General features: G+C 62.5%; 2 protein-coding genes and 1 pseudogene across 12 annotated transcripts; 2 read left to right on the top strand and 1 right to left on the bottom strand.

The window, feature by feature from the left end:
* The first annotated feature begins 1,072 nt into the window (after positions 1–1,072).
* On the top strand, positions 1,073–5,970 carry TEDC2 (tubulin epsilon and delta complex 2). 10 transcript variants are annotated; one of them, XM_031658568.1, is made up of 10 exons: positions 1,073–1,180; positions 1,293–1,391; positions 1,642–1,712; positions 1,835–2,243; positions 2,747–2,800; positions 3,148–3,293; positions 3,413–3,524; positions 3,629–3,730; positions 4,918–5,273; positions 5,478–5,585. In XM_031658568.1, the coding sequence occupies exons 1-9, from the start codon at positions 1,155–1,157 to the stop codon at positions 5,258–5,260; spliced, it is 1,362 nt and encodes a 453-aa protein (XP_031514428.1). In that variant the 5' UTR covers positions 1,073–1,154; the 3' UTR covers positions 5,261–5,273; positions 5,478–5,585. The 10 variants fall into 10 exon arrangements, with proteins under 10 accessions (XP_031514428.1, XP_009194013.4, XP_031514431.1 ...); XM_009195749.4 differs by having other exon boundaries at positions 1,075–1,180; positions 3,148–3,238; positions 5,478–5,970; XM_031658571.1 differs by having other exon boundaries at positions 1,075–1,180; positions 5,136–5,211; positions 5,478–5,970.
* A 6,394-nt stretch (positions 5,971–12,364) lies between these two features.
* Positions 12,365–13,258, bottom strand: LOC108583392 (annotated as a pseudogene). Its single transcript, XR_001897985.3, has one exon. The product of XR_001897985.3 is annotated as a 60S ribosomal protein L39 pseudogene (transcript).
* A 500-nt stretch (positions 13,259–13,758) lies between these two features.
* On the top strand, positions 13,759–17,155 carry NTN3 (netrin 3). Its single transcript, XM_003916388.5, has 6 exons — positions 13,759–14,810; positions 14,882–15,070; positions 15,164–15,313; positions 15,447–15,497; positions 15,615–15,689; positions 15,923–17,155. The coding sequence occupies exons 1-6, from the start codon at positions 13,883–13,885 to the stop codon at positions 16,270–16,272; spliced, it is 1,743 nt and encodes a 580-aa protein (XP_003916437.1). The 5' UTR covers positions 13,759–13,882; the 3' UTR covers positions 16,273–17,155.
* The last annotated feature ends 76 nt before the right edge of the window (positions 17,156–17,231 follow it).

Below are 17,231 nucleotides of genomic sequence, written 5' to 3'. Positions count from 1 at the left end.
TACCGCCTGGGATTTCTTGACCCTAATTGTTTATTCTTGTTAACATCAACTGCATGGGGCCCTGCTGCCCTCCTCACTTCCTCCCCCAGGTGTCCCCTGCATCACTGAAGGCCCTGTCCGCCGATCCCCCCACCCCCCGGTGCTGTGTACACCGCCGAGACCTCAGCAGCGCTTGGCCTGTGACCCAGTCCCTCCCGTGACAGCCTCCTGTTGCCTCTGTGACACTGTCCTACTGCTGCTCCACCTCCCTGGCCATTGCCTGGGCCCCGTCACCTGTCCCTACCCGTCCCCTGCCCCACCAAGGGCCACCTCGCCAGGCCCACTGCTCCAAGGTCTGAGCTTCCTCCCCTCTGCCCAGTGCTGTCACGTCACATGTCCAAAAGTGAACACTTTCTCCTCCCTCATCCCCGCTCCTGACAGGCGGCATCCGCACCTCCAGCAACCCCGTGCTTTCCCTGTGCTCGGTGGCCCGGGCGTCAGCAGGATGCGGGTCCCTGCGGTAGAGCACTTTCTTTTTTTTTTTTTTTTTTTTTTGGAGACGGAGTCTCGCTCTGTCGCCCAGGCTGGAGTGCAGTGGCCGGATCTCAGCTCACCGTAAGCTCCGCCTCCCGGGTTTACGCCATTCTCCGGCCTCAGCCTCCCGAGTAGCTGGGACTACGGGCGCCCGCCACCTCGCCCGGCTAGTTTTTTGTATTTTTAGTAGAGACGGGGTTTCACCGTGTCAGCCAGGATGGTCTCGATCTCCTGACCTCGTGATCCGCCCGTCTCGGCCTCCCGAAGTGCTGGGATTACAGGCTTGAGCCACCGCGCCCGGCCGCTGTAGAGCACTTTCAATCAGGACAGATGGAGCCTCTCGTAAAACCGTCACAGGCGCCCTACAAGAGAAGCGCGATAATGGCGGCCCCATCTACCCAGTTACCCAAACCAAAATCCCGGCGTCGCCCGCAGTCCCCTCCCTGGCGGCCTCGGAGACCTAGGGGACAGGAGTGGGTGGGGCTTGAGGCTCGCCCGCAATGAGGGAGAGAAAGCTTCGGGGGCGGCCCCGGAGCCCCGGTTCAGGATTGGGCAGCCCGGCCGGGAAGGGGCGGCCTTCCCGCCCGGAAGGGGCGTGGCTCTTCAGAGGCGGCAAATTGCAAGGAGACGCCGCCGCCTTTATGCTGCCCGCGGACTGCTCGCGCCGGTGAGGCCTGCGCGGCGGGAGGGGGCGGGAGGACACGGGCGGGCTGGCAGTCAGGCGCGGGGCCCGAGGCCCGACGCTGGCCGAGGTGATGAGCCGCCGGTGCGTCCCCCAGGCTGGTAGCCGAGCTGCAGGGCGCCCTGGACGCCTGCGCACAGCGACAGCTGCAACTGGAGCAGAGCCTGCGCGTCTGCCGTCGGCTGCTGCAGGCCTGGTATGCGGACCCCGGGACCCCCTGGCCAGACCTCCCTCGGCCCCTCAGAGTCCTGCCCCGAGGTCCCGAGGTCCCGTGGCTGGGAGACCGGGCGCAGCCGCCCACTTCGGAGCTATAGGTTGTCAGTGCCACCCCCCGTACCCTGCAAGCTCTGAGCTGGGGGCCTGCCGCGGGGCCAGGCAGCCCCCTTGCGTCTGTTTGGGCTGGGCCCTGCCTCCTGGCCGTGCGACGGCTGCCCATGTCTTTGTAGGGAACCACCCGGGACCTGGACTTGGGAGCCACCTCCAGAGCCAGAAACTAACGAAGAGGACCCCCTTCCAGGTAAACCTCCACCACCCACCTAATCCAGGTGCTGTTCTGGTCTGTTTTCTGGAGCGCAGTTGTGAGGGACCCTCCTGGGGGACAGTGGGGAGAGATCCCTGCGTAATTCTTGGCTTTCACAGCATGCACACCCAGTCCACAAGACCTCAAAGAGTTGGAGTTTCTGACCCAGGCACTGGAGAAGGCTGTTCGGGTTCGAAGAGGCATCACTAAGGCTGGAGAAAGAAACAAGGCCCCCAGCCTGAAATCTAGGTCCATTGTCACCTCTCCTGGCACAACAGCCTCCACCCCACCCCAGTCCCCAGGCCAAGCTGGTGGCCATGCCTCAGACACGAGACCCACCAAGGGCCTCCGCCAGACCACAGTGCCTGCCAAGGGCCGCCCTGAGCGCCAGCTGCCGTCAGTGCGGGATAGGACCCGTGCTGGGATAGGAGCCCGAGCCCCCAGGCCTGGAGCGGGCCTCAGGAACCAGCATATGGCCCCATCGGCTGCTCCTCAGGCCCCAGAAGCCTTCACACTCAAGGAAAAGGGGTAGGTCTCCCAGACCCTCACTGGAGGGACTTCTGTCTCTGCCTCCTCAGACCCTGGCTAGCAAGGAGCCTGGGATTTGGGGTGACAGGGCAGGGCATTGAGCCCTGGGGTGCACCCCTGAGGCTCGTGCTCAGAAGCTGGCAGAATGAAGCAGCTGTGTGGTGGTGTCCAGGTCGGCACCATCAGGACAGGGAAGTACTAGAGCCTGTCCTGCCCTCTCCTCTGTGGCTGTCCCCTTATTTGCCAGGCCAGAGGCTGCAGATGGGCTCTGGAGGGTGTGGGCTCTGCTCACGGGGCCCCCTCTTCTCTCTACTGGGACAGCACTGGACCATGCTTCTCCCATGGCCGCTCTGGAAGCCCTATCCAAGGGGGCTCATCCTTGGTGGGGTCGGGTGTGGGAAAGGGGCAAGAAGCCTCATCCCTGATTGGGCTCTGAGCAGGAAATGGGAGTTGTAGACCCCAGAGCAAGGCGATGCTCCTCTGAACACCGGCTTCTCCCACAGGCACCTGCTGCGGCTGCCTGCGGCATTCAGGAAAGCGGCTTCCCAGAACTCGAGGTGAGGCTGAGGTCTTTGGCTGGACAGGGGTAGGGGAGAACCTGGAGGCATCACCAGCTCGGGTACAGGTTCGAGATACTTTCCAGTGGGTCTCTTTGCCCTCTTTGCTGAGTGGGGTCACTGTCGACGTTAAAAGTCTGCCAGCCTGTCAGCTCTGTCCCCTTGTTCTGGTCAGTGTCCTCTTGGTTCCCTGAGGCCTCTGGAGACCCCTCCAGGCATTCAGCAGAGCCAGATGCCCAGCCTGGGGTCCCCACCCTGGCCCTTGCCTACCTCCCAAGGCCCAGCTCACCAGCTGGAATAACCGTGTCCCTCTATGGTTCCTGGGGCGCCCCACGTGTGCACCCCAGCCTGTGGGTCCAGCTGAGTTCCATGCAGACCAGTGATTCCATGGATGCCGCTGCTGCCAAAACCCAGTTCCTCCAGAACATACAGACAGCTGTATCCTTGCTGGGCTTGTGGGAGCCTGGTGGGCCTCTGGCTCTGAACCTGGCAGGTTTGTGGAGCAGCCCCAGGAGGGGCTGGTGTGGGATGGCTAGGGCCACTCTCCAGGCCCTGTCCTTGGTGGGAGCAGAGGGGCTTGGCTGCAGGGAAGTTTTCCTGACCCATATCCAGTCAGGCGGGTCCCAGCCCAGGCTCAGTGCTGCGGAAGTGGAGGCGGAGGCGAGGCGCCTGCGGAAGGCCTGTTCGCTGCTGAGACTGCGTGTGAGGGAGGAACTCTCAGCAGGTCAGTGGGTCCTGGGTCTGTCTCGGGAGGAGCATGGAGGGCTAGTGCAGGGAGGGTTTCCAGACTGCCACGGACCCCACCTGCCCTCCCTGACTCTTCTGCAGCCCCAATGGACTGGATGCAGGAGTACCGCTGCCTGCTCACGCTGGAGGGCCTGCAGGCCATGGTGGGCCAGTGTCTGCAGAGGCTGCAGGAACTGCGTGCAGGTGAGACTCCGCCCCCACCCTGCCACCTGCACTGAGGTCTGGGCCAGGGACAGGGTGCTTTAGCCAGCCTTGTCTGCACCTCAGGGAAAGGTGAGCAGCCCAGGGACCAGATGCAAGTTGGTGACCCCCCCTCCCCCGCCGCCTGACGCCACTCCCCAGTGTGCTGGGTCCTCACCAGTTGTCCTATGGGAGCAGTCAGCCCTCCTCTCCTCCTCAGGGCAGCTCCCCTACCTCGCTGCTCCCCACACACACAACCTCACTGCTCTGAGCTGTTGCTTATTCACCCAGTTGTTGAAAAAGTGGCGTGTGAGGGCCAGGCACTGTGGCTCACACCTGTAATCCCAGCACTTTGGGAGGCCAAGACAGGCAAATCACCAGGTCAGGAGATCAAGACCATCCTGGCTAACACGGTGAAACCCTGTCTCTACTAAAAATACAAAAAATTAGCCAGGCGTGGTGGCGGGCGCCTGTAGTCCCAGCTACTTGGGAGACTGAGGCAGGAGAATGGTGTGAACCTGGGAAGAGGAGCTTGCAGTGAGCCGAGATTGCGCCACTGCACTCCAGCCTGGGTGACAGAGTGAGACCCCGTCTCAAAAACAAAAAGAAAAAGTAGTGTGTGAGGCCGGGCATGGTGGCTCACGCCTGTAACCCAGCACTTTGGGAGGCCAAGGCAGGCGGATCATTTGAGGTCAGGAGTTCAAGACCAGCCTGGCCAAAATGGTGAAAGCCCATCTCTACTAAATATACAAAAATTAGCTGGGTATGATGGTGCACGCCTGTAATCCCAGCTACTTGGGAGAGAAGCACGAGAATTGCTTGAACCCAGGAGGCAGAGGTTGCAGTGAGCTGAGATTGCGCCACTGCACTCCAGCCTGGGTGACAGAGTGAGACTCCATCTCAAAAAAAAAAAAAAAAACCAGACAGTAGCTCATGAGAATCAGCTCCCAGAAGGTGGTTATTTATAGAACTTGTTTCCTCCTTTGTATTTTCTAATTGCTTGACGTTTTAAGAGTGAAAATACACCATTTGTCAAAAGGAAAGCCAGTCTCACAAAAGTCGTGCATAAACGCAGTAAAGAAATTAGGCAGGCAGAGGGCCACCCCACAGAGGACTCCCTGCCAGCAAGTCCAAGCTCAAGACACACCATCTTGCACGGGACTGTCCTAAAAGCCACCTTTCCCCTAAAGGCAGGGCAAGTGGTGCAGATGCCTGGGAGAGCCAGGCAAACAGGAAAAGCAGAGCCGCGGCTTCGGCTGCCACCCCAAAGGCCACATTCTCCTGTGTACACAGCGGTGGCGGAACGGCCACCATTACCGTGTCCTGTGGGGAGGCCCCCCAGAGCCTCGCCGTCCTGTGGGGGCAGAGCAGAGCCTACATGGAGCCCCCAGCTGCTTGTCTACTCCAGCACCCAGGAGCTGCAGACCCTGGCGGCCCTCAAGCTGCGAGTGGCCGTGCTGGACCAGCAGATCCACTTGGAAAAGGTGCTTCTGGAAGAGGAGATGGGGGTGCAACAGAGGTCTGCAGCCTTGAGGAGGACCTGAGGGTAGGGGCTTGACTGCTCCACCCCCCAGAACCCAGGAGAATGGGGGCAAGCCTGGGGTCTGTGTGTGTGGGTTGGGAAGTGCACGGGCCAGACTGAGCTAGGGATGGCAGGAGGGAGGGGCTGAAGCATGGGGGCTTCAAAGCTTGTCCCAGGATTGCCCCCAGCCTAGGTGCCCCTGAGACCTTGGCCCTGCCCTGCCCCCAGGTCCTGATGGCTGAACTCCTCCCCCTGGTAAGTGCTGCACAGCCAGAGGGGCCGTCCTGGCTGACCCTGTGCCGGGCTGCACACAGCCTGCTCTGCGAGGGAGGTGCACGTGTCCTCACCATCCTGCGAGATGAATCTGTGGACTGAGCCTTTCCCATGCTGCACCCACCAGGCCTCAGGACCACCTGGGCGCTGGCCTGCCAGGGAGCATCCCCTCAGCCCTGTTCAGATGGGTATTGGGGGTGTCTTCTCTGGCACTGTGCTTGGGGACCCAGAGATGCCTGTGCTTCCCTGGGAGACCTGGTGAACTGGACCAGGTGGCCTCAGTGGCTCTTCTCAGGACAACTAAGCCTGCTGGTCAGGGCTGACTTTCAGCCTTCCCAAGGCTCCTGGACTCCAGAGGCCAGCGGAGAGCCTTTCCTGGCTCCCTCTGTTTTCTCTCAGTGTAAACCAAAGAGCTGCTTGTGTGATATTAAAGCCACTTTAGAAAGCATTTGTACTTATTTTTGTCGAGACAGTGTCACTCTGTCGCCCAGGCTAGAGTGCAGTGGCATGATCCTGGCTCACTGCAACCTCTGCTTCCCAGGTTCAGGTGATTTTCCTGCCTCAGCCTCCCAAGTAGCTGGAATTACAGGCTCCAGCCACCACGCCTGGCTTTTTTTTTTTTTTTTTTTTTTTTATGTTTAGTAAAGATGGGGTTTCACCTTGTTGGCCAGGCTGGTCTCAAACTTTTGACCTCAGGTGATCCACCTCGCCCTCCCAACGTGCTGGGATTACAGGTGTGAGCCACTGTGCCTGGCTGAAAGCATATGTATTTAAATCATGCCAAGGTGGGACTTGGGCCCTTGTTTCTTTATGATTTTGTTTATCAAGTTACATCACTGGTTGATACATGTCATGCTGAAAAGGAATATATCAAGTGTATTTATCAAGATTATAAATGGGCTGGATGTGGTGGCTCACGCCTGTAATCCCAGCACTTGGGGAGGCTGAAGTGGGAGGATTGCTTGAGGCCAGGAGTTTGAGACCAGTTTGAACAATAGTGAGACCCCATCTCTACACAAAATTTTAAAATGAGCCGGGCATGGCATGTCTGCCTATAATCCCAACTACTTGGGAGGCTAAGGCGGGAGGATCGCTTGAGCCTAGGACTTTTTTTTTTTTTCTTCTCTCTGTCACCCAGCCTGGAGTGCAGTGGCGCAATCTCAGCTCACTACAACCTCTGCCGTCTGGGTTCAAGCAATTATTCTGCCTCAGCCTCCCAAGTAGCTGGGATTACAGGTGCGTGCCACGACGCCTGGCTAATGTTTGTAGTTTTTTAATAGAGACGGGCTTTTGCCATCTTGACCAGGCTGGTCTTGAACTCCTGACATCGTGATCCGCCCGCCTCGGCCTCCCAAATTGCTGGGATTACAGGCATGAGCCACCGCACCCGGCCGAGCCTAGGACTTTGAGCCTGCCGTGAGCCATGATTGTGCCACTGTGCTCCAGCCTGGGCGACAGAGCGAGACCCTGTTTCGATATCCCTTCTGTATAAAGGACGGGACAAGGCCACTCAAGGTGGGCCCAGCACTGCTGAAAGCCCCACCCTCTGTAGGCTGTAGGCTATACTCATTCATTGGAGGACACGAAAACCACAAGGCCATATTGGAGAACAGGCCAGTCACTGTCTCTGCCACAGCCACCCAGCTCTGCTTCCCACTGTCTCCTGGTACCCACACCCAGCTCCCCCTCCTGGCGCTGTCGCTGGGGCGGTTTTGGGGTCACCCGTTCACATGGCCTCCACCAGGAAGGGCCTTTTACCTCTTCACCCTTTAGCCACTCCACTCTCACCTCCTCTGAGCCTCCTTCCCTTCCCCGTGAAGGCAGGAAAGAGCAGGGGTCAGGGTTGGGCCCTCTGCAACCACAGAGGTGGGTTTGCAAAATGACTTGTTTTTGGCCCTGGGACTGGGCAAGATTCTCAAGGACTCAGCCCCAGTTGTCCAGGTTTGTCCCCACTGTCATGCTGGGTGATGGTGGTGATGACCTCAGGGGCCGGCAGAGATTACTTGTTGCATCTCAAGTGCTGGTCACAGGCCGGGCGCGGTGGCTCACACCTGTAATCCCAGCACTTTGGTAGGATGAGGCAGGCGGATCACCTGAGGTCAGGAGTTCATGGCTAGCCTGGCTAACATGTTGAAACCCTGTCTCCATTCAAAATATAAAGACTAGAGGACAGGCGTGGTGGCTCATGCCTGTAATCCCAGCACTTTGGGAGGCTGAGGTGGACGGGTCATGAGGTCAGGAGATCGAGACCATCCTGGCTAACACGGTGAAACCCCGTCTCTACTAAAAATACAAACAGTTGGCTGGGTGTGGTGGCATGTACCTGTGGTCCCAGCTACCTGGGAGGCTGAGGCAGGAGAATCGCTTGAACCCAGGAGACAGAGGTTGCAGTGAGCCAAGATGGTGCCACTATACTCCAGCCTGGGTGACAGAGTGGGACTCCATCTCAAAACAAACAAAAAAATTAGCTGGGCATGGTGGCGGGTGCCTGCAGTCCCAGCTACTCAGGAGGCTGAGGCAGGAGAATCACTTGAACCTGGGAGGCAGAGGTTGCAGTGAGCCAAGATTGTGCCACTATGCTCCAGCCTGGGTGACAGAGCGAGACTCTGTCTCAAAAAAAAAAAAAAAAAACTGCTATCCGCAAAGGCCCTGGTGCTGGCCATGTTCAGTGCTCATAGTGTTCTTTAAACGAACCTGCACTGAGGGCCCGAGGCATCCCAAACATTTGGGAGCTGGGGCCAAGAGCTCTGTGTGGACGGCGCGGGAGCTCCACCAAGCCCAGCTGTGGGCAGGTACCTGCGACAGGGAAGATTACCAGCCTCTTCCCCAAGGTGCCCCCCTGGACAGGGCAGCAGGACAGAAGGTGGGTGGCACTCGGAGAAAGCTGGGTCTACTGAGAACCAGATGAAGCATCGCAGGTAGGTCCTGCTTGTAAAGGGCCTGACAGTCCCGCAGGCCAGAAACATGCTCAAACCCAGAGTCCCGAGTTGAGGGCTGCTGGGGACCAGATGACAGAGACCAAGGCAGGAAACCAAAAACCATGATCCTCATTGCATTGAGGGGGCGCCTCCAGGGACAGAGCAGCTCCACCCCCTGCCCCTGCAGCCTGGCAGCAGCCCCATGGTCACACCCCTTGTGCAGATCAGCCAGCCTCGCCCCTCCCAGCCACCCCATTGCTGCCTCCAGGCTTATGCCCAGGTGCCTCTATCTGCAGGAGCCGCTGACTGACTTGAAGCCCCAACCACACCCGGACTGTACACCCGTGTGGCTTTCCAGAGCAAGTGGTCTCTACCCAGCGTTATTTCACTAGCTGACTTGGCTCATCCCCCATGCCTACTGGATGTTTACCTCAGGAGGACAGGGGTGCTGTCCCCCTCTACCCTGGTCAGGCCCTGATGGGAGCCAGACGTGCACTGACTCAATGATCTACCTATCCCGGGGCCAATCCAGAGGACAGTGGTTTCCTGGAGCAGGGAGGCGGCCTAGATAGCTTTGTGGGGGTCCTGGGGAGGCCCCGACACAGGGGTCCAGGGCAGGAAAGACAGGTCTCCTTCTCCGACTGACGCCCGCCTACCCCGATTCCCCGCCAAAACCCAGAGGCAGCTGCTGACTCCCCGGGCTCCCAGCTGGCGTCACCACCTCTGGAGCCAATGGGCTCTGACGTGGCGAGCCCGGAACGCCATTGGGACTGCGCGGGCGTCCACACCACCCACCGAGCGCGGCCACCGGGTTGGCGGCATGAGCGCGCCCGAGCCTCCGCCCGCGGCGCCCGCCTTGCCACCCGGGCCGGGTCTGGTGCACCCGGAGCCCCCCCGGGGTCCTGCGCGCCCTGCTCTTGGCCACCGGCGGCGCGGGGGGCTCGTGGCCGCGCTGCATTCTGCCGTTCGGTGCCGTGGCCGTGCTGGCTGGTGCAGCCGCCACGGCCATCACCTTCTCGCTGCGGGGACCCCGCCTGGACCTGGCCCAGGGCTCGTCGCTGGCCGCGCTCAGTGCGGGCCTGGGGCTCCTGACCGCCGCCTTCCTGTGCTGGCGCGCTCGGCGGAGGCGAAGGGCCGGGCGCAGGGAGCCGGGGGCGCCCTGAGCCGCGGGCAAGGCCCCCTCCTATCGAGGTCACCGCGAGCCGGTCGCCCCTCCTTCCGACCTCTCCCCGGCCGGGCGGGCGCAGTGCCAAGCGCGGTCGCAGAGGCCGCCTCCCATACCCCATCCCCCATCCCCAAATCCTTTCTTCTGGAACCCTTTGGGCAGAGGAGGCCACCGGCCGTTTCCCTCCCTCCCTTTCTGCTTTCCTTCTCCTCCCTCCTCCGTCCAACGTCGCATTTCAGCTTTTGACTTGGCGCGCAGAGCTGGCGCGACCGCAGAGCGGCCTGGCTGGGCAGCGGCGTGCGCGGCTCGGAGATCGACCTGGCGCGAGGGTGCTGGGTGCAGGGCACCGCGACGCGGGTTCGGCCACACCACTCGCCGCTGGGATCCAGCGCTGTGTCCGCTCCTGGACTGCCTGCCTTCGGGGCTCGGTTGGAAACCCCCCGAAGCATAATAGGCGCTCAATAAATGTGCAATAGGTGAATAAGTGGTGGCTTGCAGGCGTCTGCGGGGAAACAGCAGGTTCTGGGCTGGGCGGGGAATTATTGGATCAATGGGCATCTTACAGGAAAGACTCTCAGCTCCCTGCTGCCTGGGACTATCCAGCCCCTCTATGCCCTCACCCCAGCCTGTGTCCCAAAGCTGGAGCTGCCGCTCTAGGGGCAGGGGTGGGGTGGGGTGGGGGAGGCCAAGCACTGCAGCCTGAGTTGCAGGTGGGGGGAGGGGAGGCGGAGCTTCTTTGTTACAGAAGGTGCCAGGAGGGGGCAGGACCAGTGGAGAGGTGGGAGGTGGGAGAGGCCCCAGCCAGAGGCTGGGACAGGTGGCTGGGTCCCTGGAGAGCAATAAGTCCCGCTTGGGGGCTGTGGGGAGGCCCTCCCTAACTTCCAAACACCATCTGTGAGGGCTGGGGGTAGGGGCAGAGTAGCGTGTGCAGAGGTCTGTTCCTGGGGAGAGGCTCTGTGGCCAGCGGCCTCCTGCCTGGGGAGCTGGAGATACAATGGCCCTCTGGGCCTACAGGGCCTCCCTCGACCTCTGCTGACCCAGATGAACAATTGCACCAGGGCTGAGCCTCAGGCACCTACTTTCCCTCACCCCAGAAGCCACCAGACGTTCTGCAGACCCCAGTCCTGGCTCACAGGGAAGCTGAGCTGGAGACAAAGCTGGCCCCTCTGATGAGAGTGGAAGAGGATGCTGGCCACTGTCCCTCCTGCAGCCTGGCTGGCGGCCAGTCTGGCAGTGGCCCTGCTCTGGCAGTGGCCCTGACGTCCAGAGACAGCCTGGGTTTCCCCAGAGGCTTGTCTCTGGCCAGTGGGACCCCTCTGTCAGGCCTGGGCTTTTCTCTCTACTGTCCCAGAATGATGATCTCAGCCCCCATACTCCCCCAGGGTTCCTCCCACCCTTAGGGTGGGGTGGCGGGAGGTGGGGGTTGGGAGCCAGAAGGACCTTGAAGAGGGTGGTTGGGAGTTTCAGGTTCTAGGTTTGACTAAGCGTGAGCCCTGTCAGATTCAGGTCCCTCACCTTGTCAGGAACACAATTCCCATTCTCTTTATCAGGGAGCTGAGGGGCAGGGGCCCTGTGGTAGAGAGAGAGCCCCCTAGCCCTTTCTGCTCAGTCCTCCCATGCCCCCATCCCTGTGCATCTGTGGCTGTCACACGCAGATGTGTGGCCAGGAGAAGGTGCCCACCAGCCAGTGTCAGTTGCTCCAGGAGCCAAGCCAGGTGCCCTGTCACTCTGTCTTCCCGTTCCTCCCCTCCATCGTCAGGCCCTCCTGCTCCCTCTTCTGGTCCTTCAGTTTCTCCTGGGAGGCTTCTGTGTCCTCCTGTCCCTCCTCTCCCAAACAGTGTGATGCTTCTGCCTCCATCCTCTTCCTCTTGGTCCTTGCTCATCTCTGGCCGTGTCCAGGGTAGCAGCCACGTAGCTCCCTCCACCAGCTGCAGGCCTGGCCTCCCATCTGAAACGGGACATTCAGGCCTCGATGATGCCCCTGCATGGAACTTGTTCCCTGCCCCGCCCTGGGAGGCTTGGCCTCCTCTGTCAGGGACCTAAAAGTAGGAGGGGAGGAGGTTTCTCTGACCAGAGCTGTCCCTGGACCCTCTTTGGTGGTGTCGCTCCCAGGCACAGCTGCCCCATCCCCAGCTAGTCCCCAGGCCACCCAGCTGGTCTTCTGCCTCAGTTTCCCTGCCCAAACGTGCTGCGACGTGGGGCAGTGGGCTCTAGGTTGCCACCAGCCCCTTCCCATGATTAAACCCTACTCCCTGCCCCTGCAGAGAGGTCCTCAACAGCTAACCAAGTCCCTGAACCCCAAGGAGCCACCCCATCCCACCCTCCAGCTTTCATGTCCTCTGCCAGCTGGGCCCATGGCAGAGATGCAACTAGAAACTTGCAGACCCGGGGAGCTTTGGGATCAGAGTCTGGCCTGGTGCAGGAGATGCTGGCCTCATGTCTTTTTTTTTTTTTTTTTTTTTTTTTTTTGAGACAGAGTCTCGCTCTGTCACCCGGGCTGGAGTGCAGTGGCCGGATCTCAGCTCACTGCAAGCTCCGCCTCCCGGGTTCACGCCATTCTCCTGCCTCAGCCTCCCGAGTAGCTGGGACTACAGGCGCCCGCCACCTCGCCCGGCTAGTTTTTTTTTTGTATTTTTTAGTAGAGATGGGGTTTCACGGTGTTCGCCAGGATGGTCTCGATCTCCTGACCTCGTGATCCGCCCATCTCGGCCTCCCAAAGTGCTGGGATTACAGGCTTGAGCCACCGTCTTTTTTTTTTTGAAATGAAAGGCCTCACATATTTATTACTGAACTCAGCCAACCAACGCATTCATAATAGATTCAGAGAGGAAAACACGTCGAACTCTCCAGATAGTGGTGACATTTTCAGTTTGATATGGTAATGTGATCGTGACCTTCAGACAGCACAAATATGTGTGCTATCTCATGTGCAATTCCTTACAGACCCAGCTTGGTTCTTCTCCAATGTCTCCTTTTGGAGTTGTACCTGATTTTATTTCCAGTTTTCATCTGAATCCACTGGGGAATGGGACGATTTTGCTTTTGTTTCCTGGCCAGGAATCGCTTAATCCTGAAAGTCTTGTGAGAAGACAAGGCGAGAAGCAGAGGCAAGAACACACCACGATGGTGGAGAAAAGAAAAGAGAGGGTGGCCTCATGTCTTAGCCCAGCTCAGGCCCACGGGGGTGCCCCCCTTCCTCAACACAGACAGGAGGCACTCCAGTCTGTGCAGCTCCAGACTTGGGCCTGATACTACTTCGGGTTCATCAAATCCCACAGCTTCAGAGAGCCTGGTGAGTAACAGGCGTCTGGCGGATGAGGAAAAAGGACCCCAAGCTATGCAGCCAGAAATGGAGCAGTTTGGATTCAAAATTAGACCTGACCCAATCCTGGGTTCTTTCTACTCCAGTAGATGCTGCTTTGGGGATCACCCTTCAACTGGTGGTTACTTGGCTTCCCTACCCAGGGAGCATCCAGGCCTTCTGCTGTCAGACCCGGGTCTTGCCTGCCTGATGGGCTTCAGGGAGGAGGTGGCCCAGACCCCCGTCCAGCACGTGGCACAGCCCCAGGAGCAGTAAAGGCCTGGCTGTGGGCCCAGGACCCTGCTGGGTGGTCCTCCACAGGCTGCGAAGGCTGAGCTGCCCCCCTCCAGACCCCTCCCGCCAGCGCATTCCTGGCTCCCCGGCCCCTCCCCTGGCTCCCGGGCCTCCCAGCCCCCTTCCCCGCTGGCCCAGCCCGCGTCTGAATCTGCTTCTGATTCCAGCTCTGCCGATGAGGCCCCCTCCCCTCCCCTCCCTCCTTCCCGACCCGAGCAGCCCCGCCCCCGGCTGGGCCCTGGCTTGCGCCTGCTGCGCCCCCCACCCCCTCCTGGCACAGCTCGTCCGCCCTCGCTGCAGCCGGGAGGAGGCGGCGGCCCGTGCACCGCAGGCCCCGCCCGCCCACGGTCCTTCCCGGGAGGCCGGGAGACCTGCTCCGCCCGGCCCTCGGTGGGTGAGTGCGAGCGGCGGGTGGGGCCTCCGCGGACTGAGGCACCGGGAGCCGGGGCGACGCCTGTCATCGCTCTAGGCCCAGCGGGAGGACGCGCCAACATCCCTGCTGCTGTGCTGAGCCCGGGGCGTGCCCGCCGCTGCTCCCACCACTGGGCCGGGCTGAGGCCGCCCGGGGGCCCTGTTCCTCGGCATTGCGGGGCCTAGTGGGCAGAGCCGCGGAGGGGGCTTCTTCTCCCCGAGGGCAGCGTCTTGGGGCCCGGCCGCTGGCTGACCCGCAGCGGCTCTGGCCATGCCTGGCTGGCCCTGGGGGCTGCTGCTGACGGCAGGCACGCTCTTCGCCGCCCTGAGCCCTGGACCGCCGGCGCCCGCCGACCCTTGCCACGATGAGGGGGGCGCGCCCCGGGGCTGCGTGCCGGGCCTGGTGAACGCCGCCCTGGGCCGCGAGGTGCTGGCGTCCAGCACGTGCGGGCGGCCGGCCACTCGGGCCTGCGACGCCTCCGACCCGCGACGGGCACACCCCCCTGCCCTCCTGACTTCCCCAGGGGGCACGGCCAGCCCTCTGTGCTGGCGCTCAGAGTGGCTGCCTCGGGCACCCCTCAACGTGACTCTCACGGTGCCCCTGGGCAAGGCTTTCGAGCTGGTCTTCGTGAGCCTGCGCTTCTGCTCAGCTCCCCCAGCCTCCGTAGCCCTGCTCAAGTCACAGGACCATGGCCGCAGCTGGGCCCCGCTGGGCTTCTTCTCCTCCCACTGTGACCTGGACTATGGCCGTCTGCCTGCCCCTGCTGATGGCCCAGCTGGCCCAGGGCCTGAGGCCCTGTGCTTCCCTGCACCCCAGGCCCAGCCTGATGGCAGCGGCCTTCTGGCCTTCAGCGTGCAGGACAGCAGCCCCCCAGGCCTGGACCTGGACAGCAGCCCAGTGCTCCAAGACTGGGTGACTGCCACCGACATCCGTGTAGTGCTCACAAGGCCTAGCGCGGCGGGTGACCCCAGGGACATGGAGGCCATCGTCCCTTACTCCTACGCAGCCACTGACCTCCAGGTGGGCGGGCGCTGCAAGTGCAATGGACATGCCTCACGGTGCCTGCTGGACACACAGGGCCACCTGATCTGCGACTGTCGGCATGGCACCGAGGGCCCTGACTGCGGCCGCTGCAAGCCCTTCTACTGCGACAGGCCATGGCAGCGGGCCACTGCCCGGGAATCCCACGCCTGCCTCGGTGAGGCCTTGGAGGGTGGCCTGGGGACCTTGGACCCAACCAGTCTGCCCCTGACCCATCTCTCCCTGCAGCTTGCTCCTGCAATGGCCATGCCCGCCGCTGCCGCTTCAACATGGAGCTGTACCGACTGTCTGGCCGCCGCAGCGGGGGCGTCTGCCTCAACTGCCGACACAACACCGCTGGCCGCCACTGCCACTACTGCCGGGAGGGCTTCTATCGAGACCCTGGCCGTGCCCTGAGTGACCGTCGGGCTTGTAGGGGTGAGCCACCACCAGCCACCTGCGGGCCCTCATCCTCTGGCTTCCCAGATCCCCAGACAGGCTTCTGACCAGGCCCTTCCCACCTCTCCTCAGCCTGCGACTGTCACCCCGTTGGTGCTGCTGGCAAGACCTGCAACCAGACCACAGGCCAATGTCCCTGCAAGGATGGCGTCACTGGCCTCACCTGCAACCGCTGCGCACCTGGCTTCCAGCAGAGCCGCTCCCCAGTGGCGCCTTGTGTTAGTGAGTGACCCTGCCCTGCCTCAGCCACCAAGCCAAGGCCACCCAAGCTCCCTGCTGTTGTCCCGTCTTTTCCCTGAGCCCTGCAGATCTCTCTGCTCCTCCATCGCAGGCCATTCTCCCTCCCTCTCTGCAGAGACCCCTATCCCTGGACCCACTGAGGACAGCAGCCCTGTGCAGCCCCAGGGTGAGTGGACACAGGACAGGGCCCCAGACGGGCATGACTTTGGGTGAAGGGGCTCTGGGAGGAGACGGTGGGGAAAGGAGGGGATGGGAGTCTGTCAGCCTCCCACCCTCTACCCAGACTGTGACTTGCACTGCAAACCTGCCCGTGGCAACTACCGCATCAGCCTAAAGAAGTTCTGCAGGAAGGACTATGGTAGGTGCCCTCAGGCCTCCCGCGGACCTTCCCTCCTCCGCCAGCTTCCTCTTGGAACGCCTTGACCCTTGCTGGGCCCCAAGGCCCATCCATCCTCATCCCTCAGGTCCCCCACGGGGGGCGGCCCCGCTCCTTCAGCCCGCACTGTCCTCCAGGTGTCCTCCCCATGCCTCCCTCTACCCCAGGCAGGCCGCCGCCTCCTGACCTCCCACCCCCTCTCACTCTCCCCGCAGCGGTGCAGGTAGCTGTGGGCGCGCGCGGTGAGGCGCGCGGCGCGTGGACGCGCTTCCCGGTGGCCGTGCTCGCGGTGTTCCGGAGCGGAGAGGAGCGCGCTCGGCGCGGGAGCAGCGCGCTGTGGGTGCCCGCCGGGGATGCAGCCTGCGGCTGCCCGCGCCTACTCCCTGGCCGCCGCTACCTCCTGCTGGGTGGCGGGCCTGGAGCCGCGGCTGGGGGCGCGGGGGGCCGGGGACCGGGGCTCAGCGCCGCCCGCGGAAGCCTCGTGCTTCCCTGGAGGGACGCGTGGACGCGGCGCCTGCGGAGGCTGCAGCGGCGTGAGCGGCGAGGGCGCTGCAGCGCCGCCTGAGCCCGCGGGCTGGGCAGGGCGGGCGCCGCTCCCACATCCAGGCGCACGTTCACCCGGTGCCTTCGCCTGCCAGGAGTCCTTGCTCGCGTCGCGCGTGTCGCCACCTAGGCCGCCGCCCCGTCCCCGCCGGCAGCTCCCTCTGTACCTCCCGTCTGGCCCCGGGGGGATGTGACCGGCGCAGTGACAGCCCGCCCCGCACAGAGGCGGGTGATATGGCACACCCAGAGGACCCTATGGTCTCCTGCCCCCTGGCTGCCGGCCCTGTCCCAGGGGCACTGTGATACCCGGAAGGCTGTGAATTCCTCGTGATGCCAGGCCCTCTCGGGGATCTCAGATCATCCCCGGGGCCGCTGTGATGCACACCCCCACCCGTGCAGCGACCCGCCAGGGAGCGCGCTGACCTCCCCAAAGACTGTGGCCACCGCAGGCGCCTTGGACCTCAATGGGGGGACAGGGCGTCCCCTGCCTTCTGCAGCCCCGCGAGGGTGGTGGCCTTGGCCCCTGCAGGCTGGGCGTCCACGTTCGGGTGCCCCGCGGCGTCTGCTGCCGGGTCCCGCATCTTTCTTGGCCGCCTGTGTCCCCGTCTGCGGGCTCTGTCCGGCCATCCCTCTCTCCGCCGCGTCTCTGACCTTCGGCGCCACGGCTCTTCAGCTCAGGGCCCGTCCCAGAACCCCCTTCCAGCCCTTCTCCCCCCGCTCGGGAAGGGACGTCGCGCCCACGCGGTTCCAGATCCACGCGTGACCCGGCCAGGCGGCGACTCCGACAGGCAGCTGTCCGGGCCCCCGATGCACTCGGCAAGTCCCTGCCGACCCACGTCCCCCTTGGCTCGTCTCCCCGGGACAGCACTGCAGTTGCCTCCCCTCCGCGCGGGTCCGGTCCTCGGCCGGCCCCTGCTTCCGCCGCAGCAGCCGCCGACCGCCAGCGCGCATGCCCAGAGCCGGGCAGGCCGGAGGCCCGCG

This window comes from Papio anubis, chromosome 18 (assembly GCF_008728515.1).
Source record: "Papio anubis isolate 15944 chromosome 18, Panubis1.0, whole genome shotgun sequence".
NCBI classification, from domain to species: Eukaryota; Metazoa; Chordata; class Mammalia; order Primates; family Cercopithecidae; genus Papio; species Papio anubis.
The sequence above is the reverse complement of the archived record's forward strand: the minus strand, read 5'-3'. Positions and strand labels throughout refer to the sequence as shown.